At 50.6% G+C, this 25,431-nt stretch overlaps 8 protein-coding genes across 8 annotated transcripts; 5 read left to right on the forward strand and 3 right to left on the reverse strand.

The window, feature by feature from the left end:
- Nucleotides 1–325: 325 nt before the first annotated feature.
- On the forward strand, nt 326–1,974 carry M436DRAFT_69313 (uncharacterized protein; the record flags this gene model as incomplete). Its single annotated transcript, XM_013576841.1, has 4 exons — nt 326–401; nt 626–766; nt 824–1,783; nt 1,835–1,974. The coding sequence occupies 4 exons, from the start codon at nt 326–328 to the stop codon at nt 1,972–1,974; spliced, it is 1,317 nt and encodes a 438-aa protein (XP_013432295.1).
- Nucleotides 1,975–2,821: 847 nt separating this feature from the next.
- Nucleotides 2,822–11,724, reverse strand: M436DRAFT_35067 (uncharacterized protein; the record flags this gene model as incomplete). The annotated part of the gene is made up of 6 exons (XM_013576150.1): nt 2,822–4,852; nt 4,904–5,294; nt 5,347–8,951; nt 9,093–9,624; nt 9,862–10,221; nt 10,271–11,724. Coding segments are annotated over 6 exons (8,373 nt in total), but the record flags the coding sequence as incomplete, so codon positions are not given.
- Nucleotides 11,725–12,373: 649 nt separating this feature from the next.
- On the forward strand, nt 12,374–17,391 carry M436DRAFT_36340 (nuclear pore complex subunit Nup192; the record flags this gene model as incomplete). Its single annotated transcript, XM_013576372.1, has 3 exons — nt 12,374–12,557; nt 12,612–16,883; nt 16,931–17,391. 3 exons carry the CDS (start codon nt 12,374–12,376, stop codon nt 17,389–17,391), a joined length of 4,917 nt encoding a protein of 1,638 aa, XP_013431826.1.
- A 457-nt stretch (nt 17,392–17,848) lies between these two features.
- On the reverse strand, nt 17,849–18,416 carry M436DRAFT_37080 (putative glycine cleavage system H protein, mitochondrial precursor; the record flags this gene model as incomplete). Its single annotated transcript, XM_013576520.1, has 2 exons — nt 17,849–18,234; nt 18,299–18,416. The coding sequence occupies 2 exons, from the start codon at nt 18,414–18,416 to the stop codon at nt 17,849–17,851; spliced, it is 504 nt and encodes a 167-aa protein (XP_013431974.1).
- Nucleotides 18,417–18,669: 253 nt separating this feature from the next.
- Nucleotides 18,670–19,151, forward strand: M436DRAFT_36124 (ribosomal protein S6; the record flags this gene model as incomplete). Its single annotated transcript, XM_013576334.1, has 3 exons — nt 18,670–18,693; nt 18,754–18,785; nt 18,845–19,151. The coding sequence occupies 3 exons, from the start codon at nt 18,670–18,672 to the stop codon at nt 19,149–19,151; spliced, it is 363 nt and encodes a 120-aa protein (XP_013431788.1).
- Nucleotides 19,152–19,615: 464 nt separating this feature from the next.
- M436DRAFT_8861 (uncharacterized protein) lies at nt 19,616–21,052 on the reverse strand (the record flags this gene model as incomplete). Its single annotated transcript, XM_013576021.1, has 1 exon — nt 19,616–21,052. A coding segment is annotated over one exon (1,437 nt), but the record flags the coding sequence as incomplete, so codon positions are not given.
- A 1,059-nt stretch (nt 21,053–22,111) lies between these two features.
- On the forward strand, nt 22,112–22,995 carry M436DRAFT_69319 (HIT-like protein; the record flags this gene model as incomplete). The annotated part of the gene is made up of 2 exons (XM_013576842.1): nt 22,112–22,193; nt 22,244–22,995. The coding sequence occupies 2 exons, from the start codon at nt 22,112–22,114 to the stop codon at nt 22,993–22,995; spliced, it is 834 nt and encodes a 277-aa protein (XP_013432296.1).
- Nucleotides 22,996–23,918: 923 nt separating this feature from the next.
- On the forward strand, nt 23,919–25,265 carry M436DRAFT_35657 (uncharacterized protein; the record flags this gene model as incomplete). Its single annotated transcript, XM_013576258.1, has 2 exons — nt 23,919–24,291; nt 24,343–25,265. 2 exons carry the CDS (start codon nt 23,919–23,921, stop codon nt 25,263–25,265), a joined length of 1,296 nt encoding a protein of 431 aa, XP_013431712.1.
- Between the last annotated feature and the right edge of the window lie 166 nt (nt 25,266–25,431).

Genomic DNA, 25,431 nt, shown 5'->3' on the forward strand with positions numbered 1-25,431 from the left:
GTTCTATGCCAACTAGTAAACTTGATTTCGTGGAATACATCGGTGTTCAGAAAAACCGCTCGATCCATGCCGTAGTCCACCTATAAGCAGCTAGAGTTATCAGGGGGAGCAGCATCAGTGCGGCTCGTCGTGGTCTTGTACGATCAAACCCCGGATCGTCACCCCGCCATGACATAATTGTCGATGAACAGCTCGCTCGTCATTTGAACCACCTCGAAACCTGAACTTGACCACTACTCTTCTAACTGTCCTGATCAATTCCCTTGTTCCTCACTTCTCTCATACTTTATCTTACGAATAACAACTCAAACAACACTATAACAATATGGAATCTATCAGAAACGCAGCAACCGCCGCCGCTAACCTCGTTGGCTTGGGTGGTAACACTGAGGAGACCAGAGGTAAGCAACAAAATCTGTGTTGGCCGAGTCAACATGAAGCTACCCAGGAACAAGAGAAGCATGGATCACAGGATTGGAGCACTCACTGAGGTGCTGTGTCGTTCACAGCTCTCCATGGGTGGTAGCTTCATCTCGTCAGAATGGCCTATGGCTCGTTCTATGTCTCTTTCTGTCACAGAACCACACAACTACTATAGAGTACAATGCTGACCAACAATCCTCAGAAGGCGAGACCAGCCACATTGCTGGCGGTGAAGCTCCCCAGAACGTCGCTACTGGCACATCGCAATCTGGTGTCGAGCCTGTCTCAGGCAGACTTGGTCGTGGAGAGGCTGGTGAGCCCTACGACGCTGGAAACGTGGATGGTATGTTGAGTCGATCAAACGTTGCAAGCTTTGAACATGCTGACATACCTATGCAAGGCGCTTCAGGACTCGGCAACACTTCCTCCGACTACACTTCTCAGTCGACCACCAGTCACAGCACAGGCACTGGACTCGGCAGCGGTTTGACCGGTAGCACCGGACTCACAGGTCCGAGTGGCAACAGCGGACTCACCGGCTCAGGCCTCGGTTCGAACACCACCTCTTCATACAACACTTCTTCCTCCTCCGAACCTCTGTCAGAAAAGGTCCGTGAGACCTTCGGCGTTGGTGGCAGCAACAAGCAAGGCACTGGCTTGGGCGGCCGTAACGACGACCCTGGATACGGCACAGCTTCAAAGCGTGACAACAACAGCTCCCTCGGCTCTGCCGTCGGTCACGGATCCAACCCTGACACATACGCATACAACTCAAAGACCGCCCCTGGACTCGGTGGACACCGCATTGGTGACGACTTCACAAGCTCTAACACTAGAAATGAGGGAAGAGACTCTCTCCCTACCAACTTGGGCTCTGATGTCGCTGCAGGCAAATCAGGAGGTCACTCTTCATCTGGAGGCCTGACAGGTCGCTCCGACAACGACAGATACTCATCCAGCACCGGCGGCGAAAGCCTCACTCAAAAGGCCAAGGACTACCTCCCTGGCACTGATACTAGCAGCCACTCAAGCTCTCAGCCAGACTCGGCACGCGCTGCCGCCAGAGAGGTCATCTCCGGTTCTGGCCGCAATGATGGTTACAACAGCTCTTCCACCTACGGATCCAGCAACACCTCATCTCTACCCGTCCGCTCTCAGGAGTCAACCTTGACCGGTGACAGAGGTCTTACTGGCAGTTCTGGCATCGGAAGCACCGGATCATCTGGTCTTACTGGCACCGGCTCTTCAGGCCTCACTAGCGGTCTAACTGGCTCCAGCACCACCAGCTCAGGTCTCACTGGCTCGCACGGTCATGGCCACAGCCACAGCCACGGTCTCCGCGACGTCGTCTGTGAAGAAGGCAAGTCCCTCCTTTTCTGATTCCTGCACTCGACACTGACTCGAAATACAGAACGCGAAGGTTACGTGCCCCACGGCGGTCACCCCATCGGCGAAGCCGCCCACAGCACCGAAGATGGCAAGCAAACCTGGCTCGACTACCGTAACGACCCTACCCTCCCTGTCGCCCGCGCTGAGCCTGCCGATCGCTAGATGTGGTTTTGGCTATGGCTACTAGCACAATGGTATAACGACTGGGACGTGATGAATGGGAGTGTGTATATTTTTATGATTGATAATGGGAAATTCAACCCTCATCGATGCTATTGTATGCAAAATGAACTATTGCTTTTAGCCTCCAGAGCAATGTCCAACGTGCATGTGTATAAGGAAAAGCAAACGTACGAATGTCATCTCTGTGTCCAACAATTTGAAGTCGGCATCGTTGTCGACGAATAGCAGATATGGAGAATTGCAGGTCTCGCCTGTTGCTTCTGACCGCTGTTGTCATTGTTCTCCGAAACATGTTTACTTTGAATCTCCATAGCATTTGTCTGAGCAGTCGTCAGGAATTGTGGTAATCTGAGGTCAGTTTCTATATCGAATACTCTGAAATCAGAGATATCGAGGTGGAACAACAATGACACACTGTAAGATGATAAAATTCACAAGAGGTGATAGCGTTATATCGGAGCAGCTACATTAGCTATATACAAGTGATAGATCATAGGTGTGGCTATATAAAGTCGATAATCGTGTTGTTGAGCATTGCTTGGGCTATCACCCTGCTCTGCTCCATGACAGGGTCACGGCCCAGCAGCATGAATTGCACAAAGTGCCTCGCGCACAGATATGCACAAGAAAACATTCCTATCGAAACAAAAATAACAGCAGGATGGACAAACTAGCAGTAGCATAACCTCGACATTCTTCTCCATCAACACATACTTTTGGCTGTGATATATACACCAAAAAGCATTTAGAGCAAAGTAGTCGTAGAAGCAGAATAGAGGAAGCCCCTCTACTTCCTCCCCTCTACACCTTTTCTCATCTGGTCAAATCAACAATAAGCAGCCCACCCGGCAAACAACACCGCCAAATTCTTCTCGTCACTCGCCTGCTGAATCAACTCATTCACCGTAGCAGCCGTACTCAGTGTCTTACTCAACTTCTTCTCCACAATCGCCAATGCCCTAGCTGCCTCCCCAGCCTCGTCTTCAGGCCTCTTACTCGCTGACCCCACTTCATCGCCCTCTCGACTCGGATCTTGCATGCGGCGGGCTTTCAAGGGGGAAAGCGTCCATGAGTAAAATGGATCGTAGCGCAAGACGTTGAGTAAAGTCATGATGGCGTCTTTCTCCGCGCGTAAAGCATCCATGCTGAATTCGCAGCAGCGCCGAAACACCCCTTCGGTTTTTGTGACGCCCATGCCGTCGACGATGTCGCGGGTGAGGCGGAAGGGAACGACTTCGGGGATGGGCAACACGCGGCCGGCTTCGAAAGCTACTCCCAGATCAATATGAATGGCTTCACCACTCTTTTCATCTAGCAGGATGTTGTGGCAGTGGCGATCACCCAACCCCAAAATCCAGCCTAGAATGGAGATGGTGGCTGTACTACGGGTGTAGTTCAGTCGTTTTTGGAACCAGTCGTCTGGGTCTTGGAAGCGCTCGAGGAAGAAATGACGGAGGACTGGCTTGTGTTTGGCTGCTACCTCGCGGTAGACTTTGATGCGTGTATCTTTGGGGTTGCTCTGTACGCTGCTGATCTTTTCGCGTGCTTTGTTTTGCGACAGGTCCGAGGGATGGTAGTTAACGTGCGCGGGAACCAGGAATTCGCCCAGAGGCACCGAGTGCGGTACGAACTCGATGATGCCGCATGTTGATGTGAGCGGCAGCACTTTGTATGTGCGAACGTGCAAGTTGCGTTGACGAGATGTCTTGTGTGTCTGTAGCATCTTGCTGACCTCGCCAAATACTTGCTCCATGATGGCGTCTTGTCTGAGATCGTCGTTGCCACCTTTGAATAGCTGGCGGTATTCTTTACCATCTGTTCCGATAGCGACCATGATCTTAGGCGCGCTCAGGCCGTTGGCGATACGTATGTCATCTCTGTACCGGGCAACTATCGGAACAGAAGAGTAATCGCAATCAAGGCGAAGCTCAACTGACATCGTTGCAGGTGGCACTTTCCTGGCCAACACTGTGCTGACCATATCCTTAGCTTTAGGCACCATGTTGACTGTAATCTTGCCCTTGAACTCTTTCGGATTCAAGTTCAATTCGGCGAGATCTTTGTAGGAATCACCCACTCTAAAGCCCTTCCTCAGGGGCTCGGCCGCCTTCTCATCACTGCTTAGTTTCTTCGCGATAGTGAGAGCAGCGTCGCGTCGAGATCTTGCAGCCACGTCAGTCTCCACAATGGATGAATAGCAGGCCGTGTAAATGTAGTGGACACCATGATGAGGATGATCGATGCAGATGCGAAGAATGAGGTCCGAAAGCGATTGCTGGAAAACGCTTGACTCGTACTGCAGACGCGATGTCTGCTGGTTCATCAGACCAACAAATTTCCAGCTAGGGACGTCTGGTAGAGTCTTTTGTACGACGGCGTTCGAAGACTCTGAATCCGAGTTCTCAAGCCAGAGTGCAAAGAAGCGGACAACGGATGGGTTGAACTCGTCAGAGACCATCAGTGCTCGTAAATAGTTCTGGAGACTCTGGCGGACAAAGTCATCACGGCTGCGTTTCATCCTCTGGTATTCTTCGTCATCAAGCTGGTACCATTTGTGCACAGTCTGTTGCGCCTTCATCAGCTCTCGCTTCTTGTCCTTGGTAGTGGCTTCCTTGACGAGCTTCTCAAATTGTCGCAATTCTCCCAGTTTACGATCTCGAAGTTTTGCTAGTCGTTGAAAGTCTTCCAGATTACCAGGGTCCTGGAGTTGTTGATCGCAAAAAGAGGCGAACTCGTGATGGACCTTTCCAGTCTCGGAACCAGATGTTGCTTTGTCCAGCTGCTCAATGGCTGGTCTGAGATAGTTTGCAATGACTTCTCCTGGCTTTTCAAGGCGCGCGTCTGCAACCTCGTGTCCCTATCGTTGGTCAGTAACCAGATTTACATGCAGAGCCGCTCTAGTACTCACCAACTGCGCCAACATTCCTGCTCGGCCAACCTGGATCGACTGCTCCAACAGATCTGTCCGAGAACAGAGCTCCTGCAGCATTTGCACCGACGTAGAGATTTCGCCCTGTCTCCATAGCGTAGTTGCTACCTCAAAGTGGGCCGCAGCGTCCATGTTCACATCAACCTCTTGACAGACAGGGACCAACTGAGAAAGATACGTCGCCGCAGTCAGGGATTGTTGTATCAAATCGTTCCTCCTGGCAAATTGGGAAGAGCTAATGACTGATCGAGCCTCTATTGCGCGAGAGTCTCGGATACTGACATGGAGAGCCTCTCTGAGATGTTTGTTCTGACTCAACAGACTGAAAAGGGTTTCGCGACAGGAAACAATGTTTTGAGCATCGTTGAAACTAGACAGGTCAGTAAATCTCATTGGAGAATCATGGGAGCCAAAAAACATACCGGCCGATATCCCATCCACCCTGTCTTTGTTGCATTCGTTGCCAGAGCTCGGAAAGGTCTGCTGAACATCTCACTGTAGTAAGCTCGTCAATTTCGTTGAGTACAGCAATGCTCGACAAAGTAGCGCGGACCGCAGATGCATCGAGGCGAGTGTCCTGCAGGTGCTGTATCGATAAGCCCAGAGCTCTATTCAATTCTAGCTGGAGAGACTCCAACTGCGTGGCACCAGCGAGTCCTCTGAACACACTGTACACCGTACTTGCAGCCGAACCATTCATTTGAGGAGGAGACACATCCCATTGTTCCAGTTTGCGAGCAGCGTTGAGCATGGTGTCTGTCGCGGCTGTTGTAGACTGACCACCTTTACGGTTAAGTATATCGTGAGTCAGACTGCTCAAGTTCATAGCACCAACAGAGCCTATAAGTCCAAGCCTATCAGCTTCATCTGCCAATCCACACTTTCGCATAGACGCGTCCATTCGAGCAGAGTGCAGCATTAACCCTTTGATTCCATCACCTTCGTGATGGACACGCGCCAGCACAGACTCCAGAGATGGTAGTTGTTTTACACCGTAGAACGAATCAGGATCGTCCACACGACTGTAAATCGACAGAAGTAGCTCATTTGAGGGCAGCTTTGGTTCAGGGAGAGTCACCGATGATTTTCGTGACGACTGAGTAGCAGTCTGAGGAGCTGCACCCAGCTCTGCAAGATACAGAGATGCAGTTGGCATGTTGCACTTATCAGCAGCCTCTGCAGCAAGAAGATAGTCCAGCTCCAACCACTCTAGACGATCCATTCTCGTCTTCTCGTTGTGGATCTTCCGAGTGAGCAGATACAAGAGCGACTCTAACAACAGACGAGATTTTCGGTCAGTGTCTGCCTCACGAGTGCTGAAATGTGCATTGAAGGACTCTGATAGATAGACCCGGACGACTTGTTCCTTCTCGATCTCAGAACTGAGAGCAAGATGAACGATGTAGGGGAAGAGTTCTGCCGAAAATTCGTCACCGCAGAGGAAAAGTCTCTCTAGTTGACCGATGAGTGGGTCATCTTTCGTCCATCGGCAGATAGAGACGGCCAAGTCCTGTACCCAGAGTGCGAAAGGCTTCTTGACATCGAGTTTCGCGGCCTGCCAGAGATCCTCTCTGCGAAGCTTTTGGCTGTTTCTAGCATCTATCGTGTCTCTATAGTACACTCTGGCTATCGCATCGATGACATGGCCCGGTAGAACTTTCTCAAATTCGATGGCACCATTGTGGTCTCCTAGAGCGAGGAATTGATTCGTAATGCTTCTGAGACTCTGCTCAGCAACTCCAACATGTGTTCGGTTTTGACTGGAGAGAAGATTGTTGAGCTTGGTCACGATGGCTTGCATGGATGGACTCTTCTCTCCATTGCCACTTGTTAGATGAGACATCAGACCTCGTGTAGGCCGAATCTGTTCCAGAGAGACTGTTGATGCATAAGCACGTCCCAGAACCTTCGCGGCCCATGCTCCATAGTCGTCAGCGACTGTGAGTGTTTGGGTAGATTCCCACACCCGCCGAGCGTAAGAAAGCGACAGTTGGTCAGAACCAAACATGTCGTCAGCTGTCTTACTGCTTACATGGAAGTTGCGACACAGAGTCGATATTACTTGTCTTCTTTCGGTAGATCCCAGAATCGGCGTGGCCGAGTCCTCGTCGTCTAGAAGCCCTCTCAACATGGCACTCGCAGCCTGATTTGTACTCGAGGATTCTGGTAGTTCTAAATCCCGGCACGACTGAACAAGCGAACAGAGAGCTGCTTGATGCTGAGGTGCTTTCGAGGCGGAACCAAATTCGAGAAGATACTCGACGAGCCAGTTGTGGAAAGACTGCATCTTTGAGACCGTGTTGCGGTACTGACTCTCCTGGGTGGTCTTGTCTTGCCGAGAGGTCATAAATTGCTTCAACGACAAGAGAATCAGTAAGCCTGTACCAGTGATCATTGATAACTCCTGTTTGAGGAAGGACTTTCCACGCTCAAGCAAGTATTGCAATACACCCATGCCATCGTCAGAACAATGGGGGTCAATAATGACTGGCTGCAAAGTTCGAATCAGTGTTTGCAAAGGATAGCCATTGAAGACTTCATCTCCAGCTAGCGCAATGAATATGCGCAGTTTTCTGACAGTCCGACAAGCGTGAAGTGGACCATACGCAGGGTGCATACCATCGATGATCGATCGCAGAGTGACAGTGATATGCGGCACATCTAAAACATCCTTGACGGTCTTGAGAGTCTTGTTACCTGTCCTGCGACAGACTCTCTCGAGCTGGTCGATGAGATATCTGCCTTTGAAACTTGGTTGTTGAACCTGAGAGATCTCTGTGTCGAGAAACCCATATCGCTTCATTGCAGAAAGGGCGTTCTGCGCATATTCGTACTGAGATCTCTTTTCGAGGACCTTCTCAACAACCTCTTCATGGTACGTTGAGGTAAAAATCTGAGCTATGATGTCTGGCAGATTGGATTGGACCGCGACACAGTATTCGCTGCTTGTTTTGAAGAAAGCTCGAATGCGGGACTCACACGTAGTTGCCGCCTGAGATGAATCTTGTGAAGATATCTGCTTGCCAGACACATCCCAAGAGATGGCGTAAGCAAGCGTCTTACTGAATGTGGACCGTAAAATCTGTCCTTCTTGCAAGTTCAGAGTTTTAGTTAACCAGCCAATCTCCTCCTCTTTCTCGCGAATGACCAGTTGTGCATAGATCTCGTCAATATTATGCTCCAGCAGCTCAGTCATGCCCTCATAACCGAATACTCCGAAAGGAATCTTTGCCACTGCTTGGTTTTCCAACCAGGTGAACAGCAGCTGAGGAGAGAACAGTCGGAATAGTTCTTTGGGTGAAATAAGATTGAGGGAGTTGGAGATTGTGGCGACACAAGTTGCAGCGTATTCTCCAACTTCAGCAACCATGCCTGCGGTTTCGAATATGTGGTAGATGCATTGTCGTCGGAGCGAGTGCCAACCAGCAGCTAGGTTCGCTAACACTAAAATCCGAACGGCGAGGCCTTCGGCCCATTCTGTGTCTATAGGTAAACTGGTCCTGAGCTCTTCGAAGACCTCTTGGTGAAAAGGTAGAGCGAAGATGCTGAAGATTGATGACAAGTTTTGAGCAATATAGTACTTGACTTCCAGAGTACCTTCGCGCATCAGACGAAACAGTATAGAACGAATTGTCGGAAGTTTATCAGCCTGTCCATAATCTGCATCGATCTGCAGAATCTGCAGCATGAGATGAATGAGTCGTTTCTGCACGCATGGTGAAAGAAGGTTAGCTTTCAAAGCCGTGACGGTGAACCATTTATAGATATCGAGGCCAAATGTATAGAACTCCTGGTCCGATGCATCTGTCCAGGTATACACAAAGCTTTCCATGACACCTAACAATAGGTCAATGTTGGTCTCAGCACGCTCGTATTCGTAAGATTGAAGCGTGTTGTCCGCGAAGAACTCAAGAAGTGGCTCGAATTGCTTCGGAGTGAGTTGTACACCGTAAAGGGGTAGAGCTGTAAGAAATGGCCCGCTGGCAAGAATTTCTGATGCAGGAAGCTCAAGGACGCGAGGTATAAGCTCTTTCGTCGTATCAGCAATAGTATCGCCGTTTTTCACAGAAAAATCGAACGACTGCATCAGTTTCGCATAGACTGTCACACTTGCTCTCTGCGAAATGATGCTGTAGTTGGTCGAGATTACCCTTCTTGGAGGTCGGACCTCGCTCACAGGAGCAGTGTATGAAGTCACCTGCGACTCGAAATCGGTGTCAAAGTCCATCATGTCGCTCGTGTCGCTCTTCTTCAGGGAGGGTTCCGGCTGTGTCATGTAGCGCCTATTCTCAAGAAGTTCTAGTAGTGAGGTTGACAGTTTCGCCATGCAGACATGACGATCGTGACTTTCGTAAGTCGACGAGTCCGGGTGACAGACCAAAAGTCTACCAGCAATAAGATCAATCAATGCGTCCACCTTGTCTTGCTCACTACCAGAGTTTGAGAGGTCGCTAAACATGAGCATCATAAGCTTTTCATTAGCGACACGAAGTTGCTCTGCTCGACGTGTGTCTTTGGCCTTCAAACAGTTGGCAAGACATAATCCAACAATGACCAGAATGCCGACCATACGGATCATGTTTCTGTCCAGATGACCGGCGGTTTGCTCCTTCACATTCTGCCATTTTTCCACTGCACTTTTGGTTTCAGTCGTGCAAAGACCGAGCAAGAGTGTGACTGCGGTATTGTTTAACGAGAGACTTTTTTCTGGAGTATGCTCAGCCCGATTTAGTTGAGGTTTGATTGCATTGCTTTTTCTTCTGAGTAGCAAGTAGTCGAGAAGATCCCGAGTCTGGTCGTACATGATCCATGACTGCGCTACAGTTCCCCATATCGGCAGGGCTTGAGAAGGTTCTTGCTCAGTTGGCAGTCCCAAGCAGACGTTTATGAGGTTCATAATATCCACGACCTTGATAGTGGTATGTTGTGAAGCAAACATCTTATCATGGAAATTGCTTGGTGCCCAAGTCCGAAAGGCCCAGGTCAGGATCTGTTCGATTCTCTCGCCGATGGATGATGTACCCTCACGCTGGAATCGAACCATGACGGCTTGAAAAAGTCCAGCGACCGAGTCACCAAAGATGGTAGGCCCGCTGATCGAGATGCTCGAAAGCATAGAACCGAGGTTCTCAAGGATTATTGCCCGATCAACAAGTTCTGCTTGGATCATAATGTGAAGGACATGACATGCTGGTCTACACGTTTGAGCAGGAGCGATCCCTCTCAAAGTGTAACGCCAAACAGATTCCCAGGTTCCAACCAGACTATTTACTTTGGCCGCGGCCTGGCTAGCACAACTATGACCGTGTTAGCCTTGTGATTATTATGTGAGTCGTCACAACTTACCTGGCAAGGGCTAAGTAGGCCCACGAAGCGACAGAACTATTGTCGTCAATAATTAAGGTGGACAGTTTCTCAATCAGACTGCTGAAAACTTCTTCCTCAATAGGAGTATATTGACCAATGAAGCATATGATCTGCAAGGAACATAGTCTGCTAGCAATGCTGAAGTCAGAGAGCATGCGGAAAAGCTCGTCTGACCATTGTGCAACACGTTGGCGCTTCTGGGGACCTGCCCCTGGAGACGTTGACCTCTTGCCAGTTCTCTGATCGAAAGTTTGACTCCAGCATGAAAATTGCGCCAGCAACTTGAGCAATGTCCAATTGTGCTCGGCACTCGAAGTGCTCTCACTATTTGTCTGGCCGTCCTGCAAAGCAAAAACTGGACCTCGTAAGCCATCAGAAGGTTGCCGCAGATTGAGTCGAAGAGACAGTTGACTGAGCTGAAGCTGATCCTTGATTGGGCGTCTCGTGTATTCGCTCTTCATCGTTTCGACAAGGTTTGAGATTGCGGTGTGAACCAGCTCATTTTCACCCTCATGCGTGAGCATCTCAACAAATGGGTGCAGTAAGATCAGCATAGACAGCATCTCGTCCTTCAATGCAGAGAGCTTGGTGTTCCACAGTGACCTGGTGAGGTTGAGCGCATCACGTGTGAATTCTTTGGCGAATTTGAGGTTCTCCATGCGTATCTGGAGAAGAATAGTGTTGATCACTACAAATGCATCGATCTGAGGCTTCGCCGAGTGTGGTGAATTGTGCAAGAACTGTGCCATCGCGTCAACAGCCTCGGGGCCTTTGTGAAGAAGCGGTGCGAATGGCACGCAGACCAGGGAACGAACAACATTGACCAAATCGTCCAAAACATGCCTAGGAAGAGTCCCTTTCTCGCCGTTCGACTGGAAAGAAGCGAAATGAGAGCGTGATGATCTTTGGGTCAAGATGCTGGAGCCCAACTTGAGGTCTGATTGGGGAAAGAGTTTCATCTTCTCGAGACAGAAACCCATAGTTGTCTTCCAATAGTCTTGAGATAGATGCTCGACGTGAGGCTCGTGACCGAGTATGACAGAGAGGTTTCGAGCATAGTCAGTTGCCAATACAAGCTCAGGATTACCATCGGCATCATTGAAGTTGGTGATGATATGCTCGATGAGAGCCTTGACAGTTTTGGAGCGAATATTGCGAACGCCCACTTCAATTGCGACACGGAAAGTAGCAGAGCAACTGCTGAGTCTCGCTTCGGTCGCAGGCAGGGTGGTTTTACTTTTGACACCGGCTCTAAGAGATCGCAATTGGGTGACCTCTACATTAATGGCCTGAATGATTGTGTCGTAGATCCTGAAGAGGGCCGGGTCCTTCAGATTATCGATCTTGGAAGTGCCTTGAGTATGTCTTAATATCTGTCGGAGGGTGATCATAGCCTCAGTCCTTTCCTTGACGGCCTTCGAAGACACACCCTCTGCTTGACGTTAGAGAGTTGTTCGAGCTAGAGTTGGTGTATACATACCCAGAGCTTCTGCCAGATTGATGTCCGATGCCATGCTGGGCGATTGTTTTATGTTGATAGCATGAGTCCGAAGTGGGTGGGTGATCCACGCAACTGCCGAGAGACAACTGCGAGTTGACTAGAAACTAGACTCTGTTTGCACGATTGCGAGTGGTGAGATTTTGGGTAGTCACGATTGGCCGGATATATAGTGCTTAAGCCCGGTCGATGAGTTCGAGAGTACTTGTCAGAGAAGGGTGAATTGCTTTGTACAGAACTCTTGTCGAGATGGTTGGTAGTCCGCTCTTGAAAAACACGCGTACAAACGACCAAAGCAATATCAACCAGGACAAGACATGAGGAAGTTTGGCGCAAGGATGGACGCGATGGCTGGGAAGGTGCGGTTTGCAGAGACGGGAGAAGTTCGGTGGACGCCGAGGTGATTCTTGGGCGCTGCGTCGAGCTTCTGCGCGTGTTGCTGCTTGCGCTTCGTTTCAACAAAACATTATTCACCTTGTCACCACATACAACACAACAAGCACGCGCATCTACCGTGCGCAAACTTTGGAACTGGAACCCTAGACCTTGACCCTCGTCGATTGACGAGCGACCATTCCGCACACATGGACCAAATCGATAGCTTGACCCGCCTGCAAGGTCTCCAAGCCGACCTGGTCGCCTTTTCCGAGTCCCGCCTACTCAATGTCGATCGCCTATGGACTGAGCTGGAAGACAGCATCGCCGACTTTCGCAAGCTGCTGGACCGTCAGAACAAGAATGACAGAAGCCGACAGGCACTCAAGGCTGGTACGTTCTCCAAGACTCGACTGAAGGAAATCACGCGCTGACAATCATGTCTAGATACAATAACCGTCGACGAGGTCCAATACACGATCAACGAAGACTGGAGGCAGGAAGTAATCCAGGTCGCCGACGAGCTAGATCTGGATGAGTTGGATGCTGCAAGGTTGAACCTGCAGTCGGAAATCACTGCGCAAGAGCTCGGGAGACCTACATCAATGGCTGCTATATTTCGCTTCCATGGCCACCGGGAAACACTGCTCGAGTGTCTGCGCCTGACTATCCAACAAGCCGTTGATTGCGAAAACACCGATGACCGCGACAAGTTCGTTACCTGCGCCGGTCTGATCACCGAGAAGACCGACGCAACTTTCTGGCGCAAATGTGTCGATGCAATGGCAATCGTGGAACAATGGCTGCAGAAACTTCAGGATCGCTTGAATCAGATTGCTATGATTGGCCAGACCGCCCACGGATATGCCACGGAGACGCTGCATTTCGAGAAGCAGAGCTTGACGAAACAACATGAGACTTTGGGTGCCATAATCTCACATCTGGTCAAAGTTGGCATCGCAACCGTCGATGATTATCGCTACCTTCTGAACAAGACAGCTCAACTGGCCAATCCTGACGACGTCACTTTGCACTACCTGCCTGCCCTTGTCAGCTGTGCCTCTGTTCTCGGACCCATCGACAGTGCTGCCAGCCTCAGAGATGCTCGCGGTTTGGACCAATACTTTGCAGACAAATCTGACAACTCCAAATGGAAGCTACCTGATTTCCGCGCTGCTGCGACCGTCTTCTGGTTGGCCGAGTACAGCGGTCGTTACATCGACAATCCTATTGGCTCGCCGTTGAGAGGAGTGGATCTGGAAGCAGAGACCGAATCACGTTCGCAGCGTTACTTGGATGCTGTTCGTAATGGTGCTTTCGAATTTATCCTGTTCATTTGCGCTCAAGTGCGTGCAGACTTGTGGCACGATCCCGCGAAGGTTGGCCTGGTGTCATATCTCCTGGCAGGAGCAGAGCGATTCAGGAATGGCCCAATTAAAGCATCCGACTACTTCCAGGAAATACTCGCTCAAAACCTCCAGCTATTCGTTGACGCTTTCATCACAAATATGCCCGACACTATCCGCAGACTGAAGTTCGAGGAAGACGAACAGCGCCGCAACATCAGCATCCGTCAGCCTCATGGTGCCCCGGAACATGGTCTGCATCTCGAAAGATTCTTGGTCATCATTTCTTATGCCTTCAAGGGCTTCCCTGAAGCAGCTCAGTCATTCTGGCAGGATCCTGACAGCAATCTTTATGGCTTCTTGCAGTGGGCCTCCAAACGACAATCCACTCCTCGGGCCGCTGCTTTCTGCGAAATGTTCCTCTCTATTTCTGAAGACGCCGAATGCGCAGAAGCCGCCCACAAGTTCCTCATGGACGACGCAACTACAGCGGTAGCAAAACTTCGTCGTGGTGCACCTCTAAGTTGGGCACAAATGTTCAACGAGTTGAGCTTTTACGCTCCGGGCATTAGCGAGAAGCTCACCTCCACTTCGCTACAAGGCGATGGTGCGTTGGCCGGACCGCTTATTGAGCCTGAGAGTGAACTCATGCTCGAGTGCTACCTTCGTCTTGTTACACACATGTGCCGTTCCAGCGTCAGTGCCAGAATCTTTGTCTTGTCTCATGCCACCTTTAACCTGCATGAGATTGTGCTCAATCTCGCCGTCTCTGGGGTCTCCAATCGTCTCAAAGCCTGTACCTTTATGGCCATAGCCGCCAGCTTGACAGACAAGACTATCGATGCCGGATATGCGCTCTGGGACTACGTTGATTCATGGATGTACGATTCACCGAGTCTGAGGAACTACCTTGGCACAAAGACACCTCAGAATCCTACAGTGGCTAAGGAAGGACGGTTTCAATCACTACTGGAAGGATTTGAGCTACCGAATGCTTTCACCAGGCTTATACAGGGCATGGTTGTGCCCAGTCCAGAGGAAAGCAGTCTACGTGACATGCTGCCTTTCCCAGAACAGTTGGGCGCAGCTTACCGTATGCCAGGTTTGGACCCTTACGTCGACTTCATCATGGGCAGTGTCTTCCAGGAAAGAATGGCCGATCTCCCCGACGTGAACCAAATCTGGGAACTGAGATGTACCTGCCTTGCCTTCATCTCAACATGTCTTTCGACGTTCAACGAAGATCTTGTTATCTTTGCTAACAGCACTAACATTCCCGTTGACTCGATTATCTCTACCTCCTCGCTAGCCGCTTACGTTCGGTTCCATCCGTTTGCCCGCGTCATGGAGTGGCTGTTCAACGACAAAGTTTCGAGTGCTCTATTCGCCGCCGCTCACGAAGACGTTGATGCGATCAGTGCTGCCTCCCCGGATTCTCCTATGGTAGTTGCATTGTGTCGCAGCATCGAGGTGATTGACCAGGTTCTAAAACTGCAATCCATCTACTTCGATGTTGTCAGACCGATTGTCAAGACGCAATATGTTGGACGCGAGAAAGCCATCGCCAATCCTGCGCTTGCTTCCTTTGAGGATGTCATCCTGAACCACGTCAACATCATAGTAGATCTCGGTCTGTACTGCGGAACTGGTCACCAGGAACTGACGATGCTCTCCCTGCAGCTTCTCCAGAAATTGGCAACAGCTCGCAAGCTCTCAATCGCAACTGGCACGTCTTACGGAGGCAGTCGTGTGCTTGCTGCCCTGCAACAAGACTTTGATGTTGATCGTATTGCCGCGTCTTTCATTTCTCCTCTTCAACTAGATCCTAGAGAACTCGAGATGGGAGCAGAAGGGCCAGGCATTAACATCAAGCAGGGTATCTTAAATTTGCTCAACACTTCGCTCGAGACAGCTGCCAATCGTCCAGCTCTGGCTCACTGCCTGTTAGGTTTCCGTTGCACAGATAGGGCTATCAGTATTCCACCCAACGGTCTGTTTGACACAGGATCGTCGCTCTTCCATGCTGTGGCGAAGCTCTCAGCCGACACTATTTTCCTGCCAGAGGTCAATCAAGCTCCCTGGCTCTCATCAATACGTCGCACGTCTTGTCAGATCATCTCGAGACTGCTTCATTCTTCACTTACTGAGCGTACAATCCTCGAGGAACTCAGGGAGTCTGGATACTCTGATGCTGTTGCCATTGTGCAAGCACCCATCAATGCCGAGAGTCTATGGAGTAATCGACTTTGTGCTGACCAGGACTTCCTCATATCAGACTCTGCTGCGGTATTCAAGGATTTCTTGATTCAACGTACTATGTTCTTCGAAGTGGCATCTCTTGATATTCGAGCAACCATTCAACGCAACACACCGACACAGCGACAAAAAGTGTTGTCTTCGTTAGTGGGTGTCACTGTCCTATCCTCTGGCGAGCAAGTACAAAACGCCTCAATCTTTGAGCTTTTCGATTTCATCGATGTGGATATTTCCCTACCTTTTGAGATGGCGGAGAAAGCATTCATCACCGGCCTCGACTTTGGTTCATGCAGGACCGACAAGCTAGAGACAGGAGCCGTTTACGACCTTTCGCTTGCGAAGGAGCTGTTGCTTCTGCGCGAAGCTGATCTTCGCAAAAATGGTAGACTGTCTGACCCCAATTCGCAACAACAGTGCGCAGCAGAGATTGACGCTGCGATGCTATGCCTGCAATCAGAGAACAACTACGCCTCGATCATGGTTGCACAGCGTGCAACGCTCAACGTATGGGTGAAGCTCATGTCGTTGATGCTCGCATTGGGTGATTTCCAAGCTGCACCCAAGACTGCACTCGCATTGCAAGCTCTGCAAATTGTGCTGCCAAAGCTGGACAGAACCATCGTAGAGGACTCTCCTGTTAACATCCCTCTTGCAAAGCTCACATACACACTAATGAGGGTATTAGACTCTTCTGCCACAGAAAAGAATGTGGAAGTCAGTGTAGTACACGACAGGCTCACGGCGACTTTCCGTACTGCATTGCGTGGTATCGGTAGCGCTTCTGGTGGTTCCGAGCTTCGCGAAACATGCTACCAAACCATCCGTCACTTCGTCAGATCAGTATGCAGGACATCATCACCTTTGCAACGCCAAACCGCCAAGATCATCGAGCACGGTGGTGAACGACTAATAGACACAATCTGCGAGGATGTCATGTCCAGTGCAGGTAGCTGCAGGGTTTCTGCGTTGATGGTCCTCGAATCATGCTTGCAGTTGTTCCAGATGGTCAAATCGCCATACCTGACACGCGCAATGACCAAGTTGAACTTCACATCGGTGCTCGTAGACGGCATTCGCGGTATTGCTGGCGAGTTTCAACAACAACGTGAAGGACAAGGTAAATTTGGTCATGACTCTCTCAGAGGCCCAAGCTAATCATCACAGACATCGCTACACTTCTCTCATACATTCACACCGCCCTCTCTGTCTTGCTACGCATGTCGCACACCAACGAAGGCGCCGCCGCCATCCTCGAGGCAGGTCTGTTCAGCGCCGTCCGCGACTCCCAGCTCTTCGCCACAGACCCCGACATTGGTCTCGACGTCGACAACGTAGAAGCATTAGAAAACTTTTACCGTCTACTGATCTCCATGTTGCGGATTCTCACGTCGTGCGTCGTCAGCAGAGGATCAAGGAATCAGCATGTCATTGCTCAGGGAAGAGCATTCTTGACCGAGAATAGACAGTGCATGCAAGGTGTTTTTAAGGCTGCGGTAAGGGAGGGTCCGCAGGTGAGGCCGAGTGTCAAGCAGGCTTTGGAGGATTTGGTGGGTTGCTTTAGTGCGCTGATTCACGCCACGGACTTTGTTGAGGTATGTTTTTTGTGGTTGTGCCGTTTGATCTGATACAGATTGCTGACGTATACTGCAGAGCGATGAGGTGCCGTTGGCTCAGAGATCTTTGGGCAACATGTTTACTTGAAGACAAGGGAAGAGCTGGGCAGATAGATGTTTCTCCGAGGCGTTTCACTTTCTCGACGACAAGACGAGTTCGATTGTATATTGTAACGCGCGAGAATGGCCCCGATAAGTGCGTCGAAAATGCGAGAATCACAAAATGTTGAATCCAATCTGAACCATGTCGCTACGATCCTGCATGATCATGAATGCTAGGCGAATGCTTGAATGCTGTATGTTCTCCGCGCTTCCGATATTGCTATTCGTGTCTCTGTACTCATTGTTAAAATCATAGGTCCTGCCGGACGTCTTCGGTCGAAGTATAACTCCTGTGGTTGAACACCTGCCCACCTCATCTGCACTCCATGCCTCTCACGTCCTATCATCGTTGTTACCGAAGTCACATCTACTCCTCGCTCTCCTCGGTAAACTTCTTATAAGCAGCCTCATCCATCAACGCCTCAATCTCCTTTGGATCCCTGACCTCGATCTTTGCAATCCAACCATCACCCTCGGGACTTCTGTTGATCGTACCCGGTTTCTCCTCTAGCACCGAGTTGCCCTCGACAATGGTGCCAGACACCGGGGTCATGATGTCAGAAGCGGACTTTACAGACTCGACACTGCCGATTGTGTCGCCAGACGAGACTTCGAGGGATTTGGTGGGCAGTTCGACAAAGACGACGTCGCCGAGGGCGTTGGCTGCGTAGGTGGAGATGCCGATTGTGGCGGTTGAAGAGCCCGAGGGGAGGTCTATCCATTCGTGGTCTTGGGTGTATTTCTTTGCGAGGGCTGAGCAGGCAGAAGGGGGTCAGTGGTGCAAAGAGGGAAAAGAAAGTTGGTGGGTGATACGCACTCGCAGAGGTGATTGAGAAGGGTCGCGAGAGTTGGGCATTGGCGATGCGGAAGGAGACGCTGGGTCTGGCGGCTGTGGCCAGCGAGCGGCAGAGGGTTGATCTAGCGATTGATGCCATTGTGAAGTTTTTGCTGAGTGATTGCTATGTACACAGAGAGCGCAAGAGTATGGAACAGCAATCGGAGAGCTTCTCAGCGGTGACGGTGGTTCGCCAAGATTCTTGGGGAAAGGGTCGAGCTGGCAGCTTTTGATCTAATCTAGAGATAAGATGGAAATTTGCTTGCCGTCTTCCGAAGCGCATACTGCAGTCGCCGCGTTCAGAGTTGCATACAGCTGTTGAAAGGTCATACATCTTAGCCACACCACACATCATGCTTTACGAACTCATTGGCGTAGTACGTCATCCCGTCTCCCTCACTTCCTTCCAATTCCAAAAGACTAACACTTCCTCCCAGGTCCGCCCCGGCAACCTAGCCGAAGTCCGCGAGTGCGCCTTCTTCTCCTCTCCCACCTTCCCCCCTACCTCCCTCTGACACACCCACCCAGAATCGCAAAAACAACTGGCAACATCGTCCTCAACTCCGGCGGCGTAGTCCGCGGCATCACAAACTGGGGCGTCTTCCATCTGCCCAAGCCAATGAGAAAAAACACAGTCACCCACAACACTGGCCATTACTTTGTCGTGCGCTTCGACAGCAGTGCGCGAACACAGCACGCGGTACGCAGAACGCTGGGCTTGGATCCGCGAATGTTGAGGTATTCGGTGGTGAAGATGGGGAGCACGTTGGAGGAATTGAGGAGTGTGGTTGGTGAGGTGCAGTGGAGGGCTGATGCTGATGCTGTGCAGAACTGAGAGGGAGCGAAAATGCTGCTAGCAGTGGGAAAGAGATGGAAAGGGACAGTAAAGAGGAAATCGTATTTGGGAATCAAGAGATGGCGTTCAAGGGGACTTTGCTTTTCAATTCGGGCTCGGATTCTGCAGGCGAAGGGTGATGAGATTCCAACATACAGCTTCGTCAGGCTGGCAGGAAGAGTTTTGCTGCTTTCAAAACTGCTGTTGTATCATTAGGCCGAGTCTATCGCCATTCTGTACGAATATCATCCTGCTCATGCTTTGGGCTACAAATCATGCTCTGTCACCACTTCCTCTTGTCAATATTAGACTGCCACTCAAGCTTGTATGCCAGAAGAATATGATCTTTTCCATAAGAATTATTTGATCTAGGTCATCATCGCGTTATTACAAGAATAGGCACAAAGCCTCAAGAAGAACCCCTGTGCCTCTCTCCTCTCCTCTCGTCCTCAAGGTGAACTATCCCAACGTCCCTGCTTAGCATTCCTCGCCGTCTCGATCTCCTTCTTGAAATCAGAATACAACGCCTTGATTTTCCCCTGCTCCTCCATGATATCCACAATCTTGTTGGCATGCTTTCTGCGCTTCCTGACACTCCACTTGTCGCGCTTAACGATGAGCTTCGGTGTGTTCCAGCCAGCAGACTCCAGGTACTCGACTACCCATTCGTAGAGATGGTAGCGCCAGTGTTGCAGCGAGTGTGCGGTTTCGGCATTGCTCATGCAGAATTTGCCGAGGTAGAAGACGGTTTCTTCGGGGAGGATTTGGCGGCCTTGGGAGTCGTAGTTGACGGGGGCGTTGGAGTCGACGCTGCTTTCGGAGCTGGAGTCATCGTCGGAGTCGTCGTCTGAGTCGTTGTGGTCTTTGCGTGGTGCTACGGGCTCTAGAGAGTTCTTGTCGTAGGGCTTGCCTTCGAACTTGACCTCGTAGGTTGCCGGATGTCCTGATCTGTTACAAGCATCGCACTTGTCGCGGCCGAAGTGGGCAGAAGACTGACGATCCAAATGTGCTGAGAGAAGATCTGGTCGTGCTTGAAGTGCAAGCGTGAATTGTGCAGTCCAAGCCGCAGATTGGAACTTGGAGCCAGCCAGTCCCTTGACCTCATCGTCAAGCTTTTTGAATGTCAGGTCGTAGATCTCATCATCCATCTGGAAAGCCGGATTGATCTTTTTCTGCACCATCCAGTCGATAGCGAAACGGAAGAGGTCCCTAGCCTTCATGGAAGCATAACGAGTAAAGGCGATAGGTACGTTGGTCGGCACACCAAGAGGGCCTTCATCATCATCAATGACGAATCCTTCGTCTTCCTCATCTTCGGCGAACATCTGCTTGCGGGTCGTCCTACTTGTCGATGGCTCGGGAAGTTCATCATCCTCTTCCTCATCAGGACTTTGGTTGTAGTCCTCCTCTTCGTCGTCTACAATCTGCAGTTCGTCCTCATTATCTTCGTCCTCGACGATACTGCTCATTGGAGCCCTTCTTCTGGCCTTGAGACGCTCCAAGGCTAGCTGACGAGCACTCTTTTGTGAGGACTTGTTTCTTTGTAAAACTCGCACTTCAGTGTCACTACCACTTGAAGCTAGGTCTACCAGATCATCCTCCAGCTCTTGCTTCTCCTCTTCTGTGATCGTGTTCATTGGGGCTGTATCTTTCACCCTTCGTAGACGTTTGCGGGACCGTGATGAAGGTGGCTCATCTGATAATTCAGCTTCAGGCTCAGGCTCTGGGGCTCGTTTCTTTGTAGACAGTGATCGTTTTCTTGAGCCAGTGACGACAACATCGCTGTCGTCATCTTCCTCATCAGGTATGAGTGCGAGCGGTGAGGAACTTTGAGCTTGACGTTTGCGCTTGCGATTCAGTGCTGGAGTAGCTGGAAGGTCATCTTCACTTTCGTCCTCCGAGATGACAGTTGCGGGCTCTTTTGTGATTTGCTCCTCCACCTCCAGCGATGGCGACTTGTGCTTTTTCTCACGCTTGCTCTTTTTCCTTTGGATCCTAACTGGAAGTTTTGGTAGATCCTGGCCCGACTCATCACTTGATTCATCTGGCTGCTGCTGCGTTCCGAAGAAACCAGCTTTGACGGGTCGTGCATGATTGATTGCTCTGGGGCTCGAGGGTGTGAGTTCCAGCTTTTGTTGTTTCTTCTGAGTCTTGCGACTGGACAGTCGTTGTGTTGGCCTGATCTCGTCGTCACTCACAGCCGACGCGCCGAAAGACGTTGTCGGCCCGGTCAGATCAGGTGTGGGTGGCAGGCTCTCTTTCAGTATGTCGGGAACGATCGCAGAGCTGAGTGATGAAGCTCCTGGCGCATCACGCACTTTGCGCCTCTTGCTTGGGGTGGCTCCCTCGAAGCGAACAGTTGCGGCGCGGTCGCGGACTGACTGACTCATATCGGACGGCGCGGGCGACGAAGTCGGGAGAGGGTCGAAGGTCAGCCTGGTTTGTCTCTTAGACGAGCGAGGCATGGCGGGCGGTGGCGCAAGCTCGCAGCTTGTTGGACGAGGAAGTGAAAGCGGATTCGTAGCCTAGAGTCGGAACATGTGATGATCCTTAGTTGTAGTCCTGCTTTTTGCAACACATGCAGTCGTAATGCTAGTCGTTGGTTGATATGCACGGTATAGTGAAAGTTTTGGTTACTTCTTGCGAGGCAGAAAGCTGGAAGACGCGATTCGAGTTCACGCGATCATCCGAATTGGGAAAAGTGATTGAATGCGTCATCGATAGACTTGGTGTGCAAATGTCAATAGAAGGATCATATTGACACAATTGCTTGTCCCCAAGAGCGCCCAAGAGAACTACTCGAGTCTAGACAAATCTCGTCTTTTCTACGTGCTTGCATGATCAGACTGTTCGCTTGCCGCCGGAGCATATTCAGACCTGAGTGTATATCGATCAAGGGGTTCAGCGCTTCAAGCATATCAGCCAAAGGAAGGGGCAGACGACACAGCAAGACCGCCACCATGGGAGCACCTCAGGAAGCCATAACAGAGGATGAGATTGTTGGAATGGAGCTGCCAAACACAACAAATTCCAAGAATGCATGTAAGTAAAACACTAGACCCTGTCCAGTACTGCATTCTCATTGTTGACAGTCACAGAATTAATGTCCAAGAAACCTATTGATCACCAAAAATCTCCTGGAAAGTCCGACAAGCATGCGGGCTCTTCCAAATCGAAGACGAAAACGTCGTTCGATAGAAGGGACGGCTTAGGAGTATACACAGTCGACCCCTATGCTTATGATAGAGTCTTGTTCAACAACGAGAATGCCGTCATTATTCAGGACATGTTTCCCAAATCATCAGTCCATCTGCTGGTTCTTCCAAAGTCAGAGCGCAATTTACTGCATCCGTTTGACGCATTCGAGGACCCACAACTTCTTGCAGATATCAAAGTCGAAGTGGAGAGAGCGAAACAGATGGTGGCGAGCGAGCTGCGACGGAAGTACGGCCAGTTCTCCAAATCGGAACAAGCACGAATTCAAGCCAGAGATGCCGATGACCCTCCAGAAGTCCTTCCAGAAGGTCGTGATTGGATGAAGGAGATCATCACGGGTATCCACGCTGTGCCTTCGATGAACCACCTCCATGTCCACGTCATGTCGCGAGACATGGTGAGCGATTGCCTGACAAGAAGCGCTCATTACAACAGTTTCCAGACGTCGTTCTTGGTCCCCCTGGAGAAGTTTCCTCTGGCAAAAGATGATCCCATACGCCGACTTGGTCAGGGGCCTTGGCATACTGTTGATCTTGTTTGTTGGCGATGCAAGAAGAATTTTGGGAATAGGGTGACCAAGTTGAAGGCGCATCTTGCACAAGAGCTCGACCAGTCGAAGAGAGAGTAGGAACTTTGCCGAGGGTGGTAGGATGTTAGCGATTAGCATGGCGTTACTCGAATTGATCCATGAAAAGAGCATGCGCCTAAGCTCTTCTGACATCGGAAGTTCGATCGAGATCCAGCGAGCATAGAAGCGTACTTCACCTACAATCGTATGTTATTCGGATTACAAAGAGGAACAAGTCAATCTTGAAACCCTATCTGAGCAAGCAGAAAGACAGATGCTAGGCATGTTGGAAGGCCCAATGCATATCGTCAGTAGGTCGTTCGTCACAATTCACCGCTGGATGCAAGTTCCCGAAGGTACATCTTAATTTGTGACGAATCGACAAGGCCAACAAGCAGGAATCCGGAAGACGAACATGTAGTCTGTAGCATTGTGAGACGAGTCGGATTGTTGTTGTGGCGATATCGTCGTTGCTCCTCTAGGTTGATCAAAGATAGCTGGCAATTCGAGCTCTGATCAAAACTCACTCACCCAGCATCAAACAGACGCAGAAATTGCTTGATTCCATCGATCCGCCAACACGCGGCTTCTCGCATCCACCTTCACTCGTCCTTTCCCCAAAACTCATCCTTACCTTCCCGGCTTCGACTCTGATACTTCATCAACCCCACCTCCGCGATCCATTTTTCGCTTGATTCTTATCACATCCTCATTCACGTGTCATACACTCGTCGAATCGCGATGACAACACCTGGATTCAGTAGCTCGCCCGAACCAGTCGGTGCAGCCTCGATCGAGGACCTGATCCATCAACACGAGACCTGTAAAATTCTCGACAAGAGCCGGGCAAACCTTTACGATGTGAGTAATGAAGCCCCATCAAGGCGGTAATATCAGTCTGAGATCTGTAGGACATTGTGATGCGCCTGCAATCTCTGGCAAATGCCTTGACGCTGGAGCGAGCCAAAGGCGAATATCTGCAGATGCAAATCGGAGGCGTTACAGCTGAAAGGAATCCTTTCGTCCTAGTGTTAATCGACGGCAACGAACTCATCTTTCGAACCGCTTTCCTCAATCAGGGCGACCAGGGCGGTCGTCTTGCTGCGCGTGCGCTTTTCCAGGCTATCAACGAGTACGTCTTTTCGACCATCGCTGATCTTTCTGTCGAAGCCAAAATCGTCGCTCGGGTCTACGTTGATCTAGAAGATTTGTGCAGCCTTTGTCTCCGTGCTGGGTTGGTCAACCATGGCAGCCAAGTCAAGTCATTTGTTCGTGGCTTTTGCCAGGACAAGCCCCTGTTTGACTTCATCGACGTTGGCATGAAAGGCCGAGCCGTTGTATTCGACAAGATGGAAGGTATGAATCTGGTTCTTGCCTATGCTTGTGCGTACACTGACGATCGCGCAGACAACCTGTACATGAATATCTCCAACCCCCACTGCAAGCACATACTCTTCGGCTGCGCAGACGGCGAGATTTACGCACCAATCCTTAGACAGCTCGCCGAGAACTTCCAGACCAAGTCTCGTGTCACCTTGCTCTACGGGACTCAGCCCGATCATCGTCTTGTAGCGCTGCGTCTTGCAGAGACTCCAGTGGGCAACATTTTCCGCGATACCAAAGTAGACACACCCGTTTCGGTTGACCAGAATCCAGAGATAAGCCTAATTCCAGCGCTCCTCAGAGATTCTATCTCTCCACCTCCGTCGTCATCGTCTCCTGCAACGACATCGTATTCTGGTTCACGTACAGCGACGGGGATTGCGCATCCTGCTGTAGTCAAATCGCACAGCCGTAGAGTCTCGGAAATATCGGACCAGTCCGCCAACGTGGCCGTTCCAGTGACGTCGTGGGCCATGGCGGCAAAGAAGGGAGCAGCAGTCAAGGCACCGCCTAAACAAGTCGTCAGTGAGAAAGAGCAGCTGCCAGCCGATGGCATACGTCGCAACAGGAAAGGCCAACGCATCGATCCGCCCACACCAGAGTTCAAGAAAGACGAGGTGAATCGGGTGAAGAAGCTGAAGCTATGCAACGCACACCACCTTCGTCGCAACTGTCAATACGCAGATGGCAAGTGCGAGCACGATCATTCGTACAAATGCAACCCCAAAGAGCTGGAGACATTGAAGCTTGTGGCACGTATGTCCGCCTGCATCCATGGTAGCGAATGTTCGGATGCGGGATGCATTTATGGACATCGCTGTCCCTTCCCTGGAAGCAAACAAGGCGGCTCCAAGGAAAAGCCATGCATTAACGGCGCGGAGTGCAGATTCCCAGCAGAGATGCATAACATGGACACAACCGCTGTCCGTCGTTTGAAAATCACCTAGGAAAGAAGACGTGCAGTCGTTTATAGCAAAGTTGTTGAAGGGGAAAACGAGGAACGAGAGCAAGCTGTATTGATACTACAAAGTCTATGTAGCACACAACCGAGCTGCTTGATCCACTTTTTAACCTGGTGATGTCTGTTTTGTAAGATGAGATGTGGTCGAGACT

This window comes from Aureobasidium namibiae (assembly GCF_000721765.1).
Source record: "Aureobasidium namibiae CBS 147.97 unplaced genomic scaffold scaffold_1, whole genome shotgun sequence".
Lineage (NCBI taxonomy): Eukaryota > Fungi > Ascomycota > Dothideomycetes > Dothideales > Saccotheciaceae > Aureobasidium > Aureobasidium namibiae.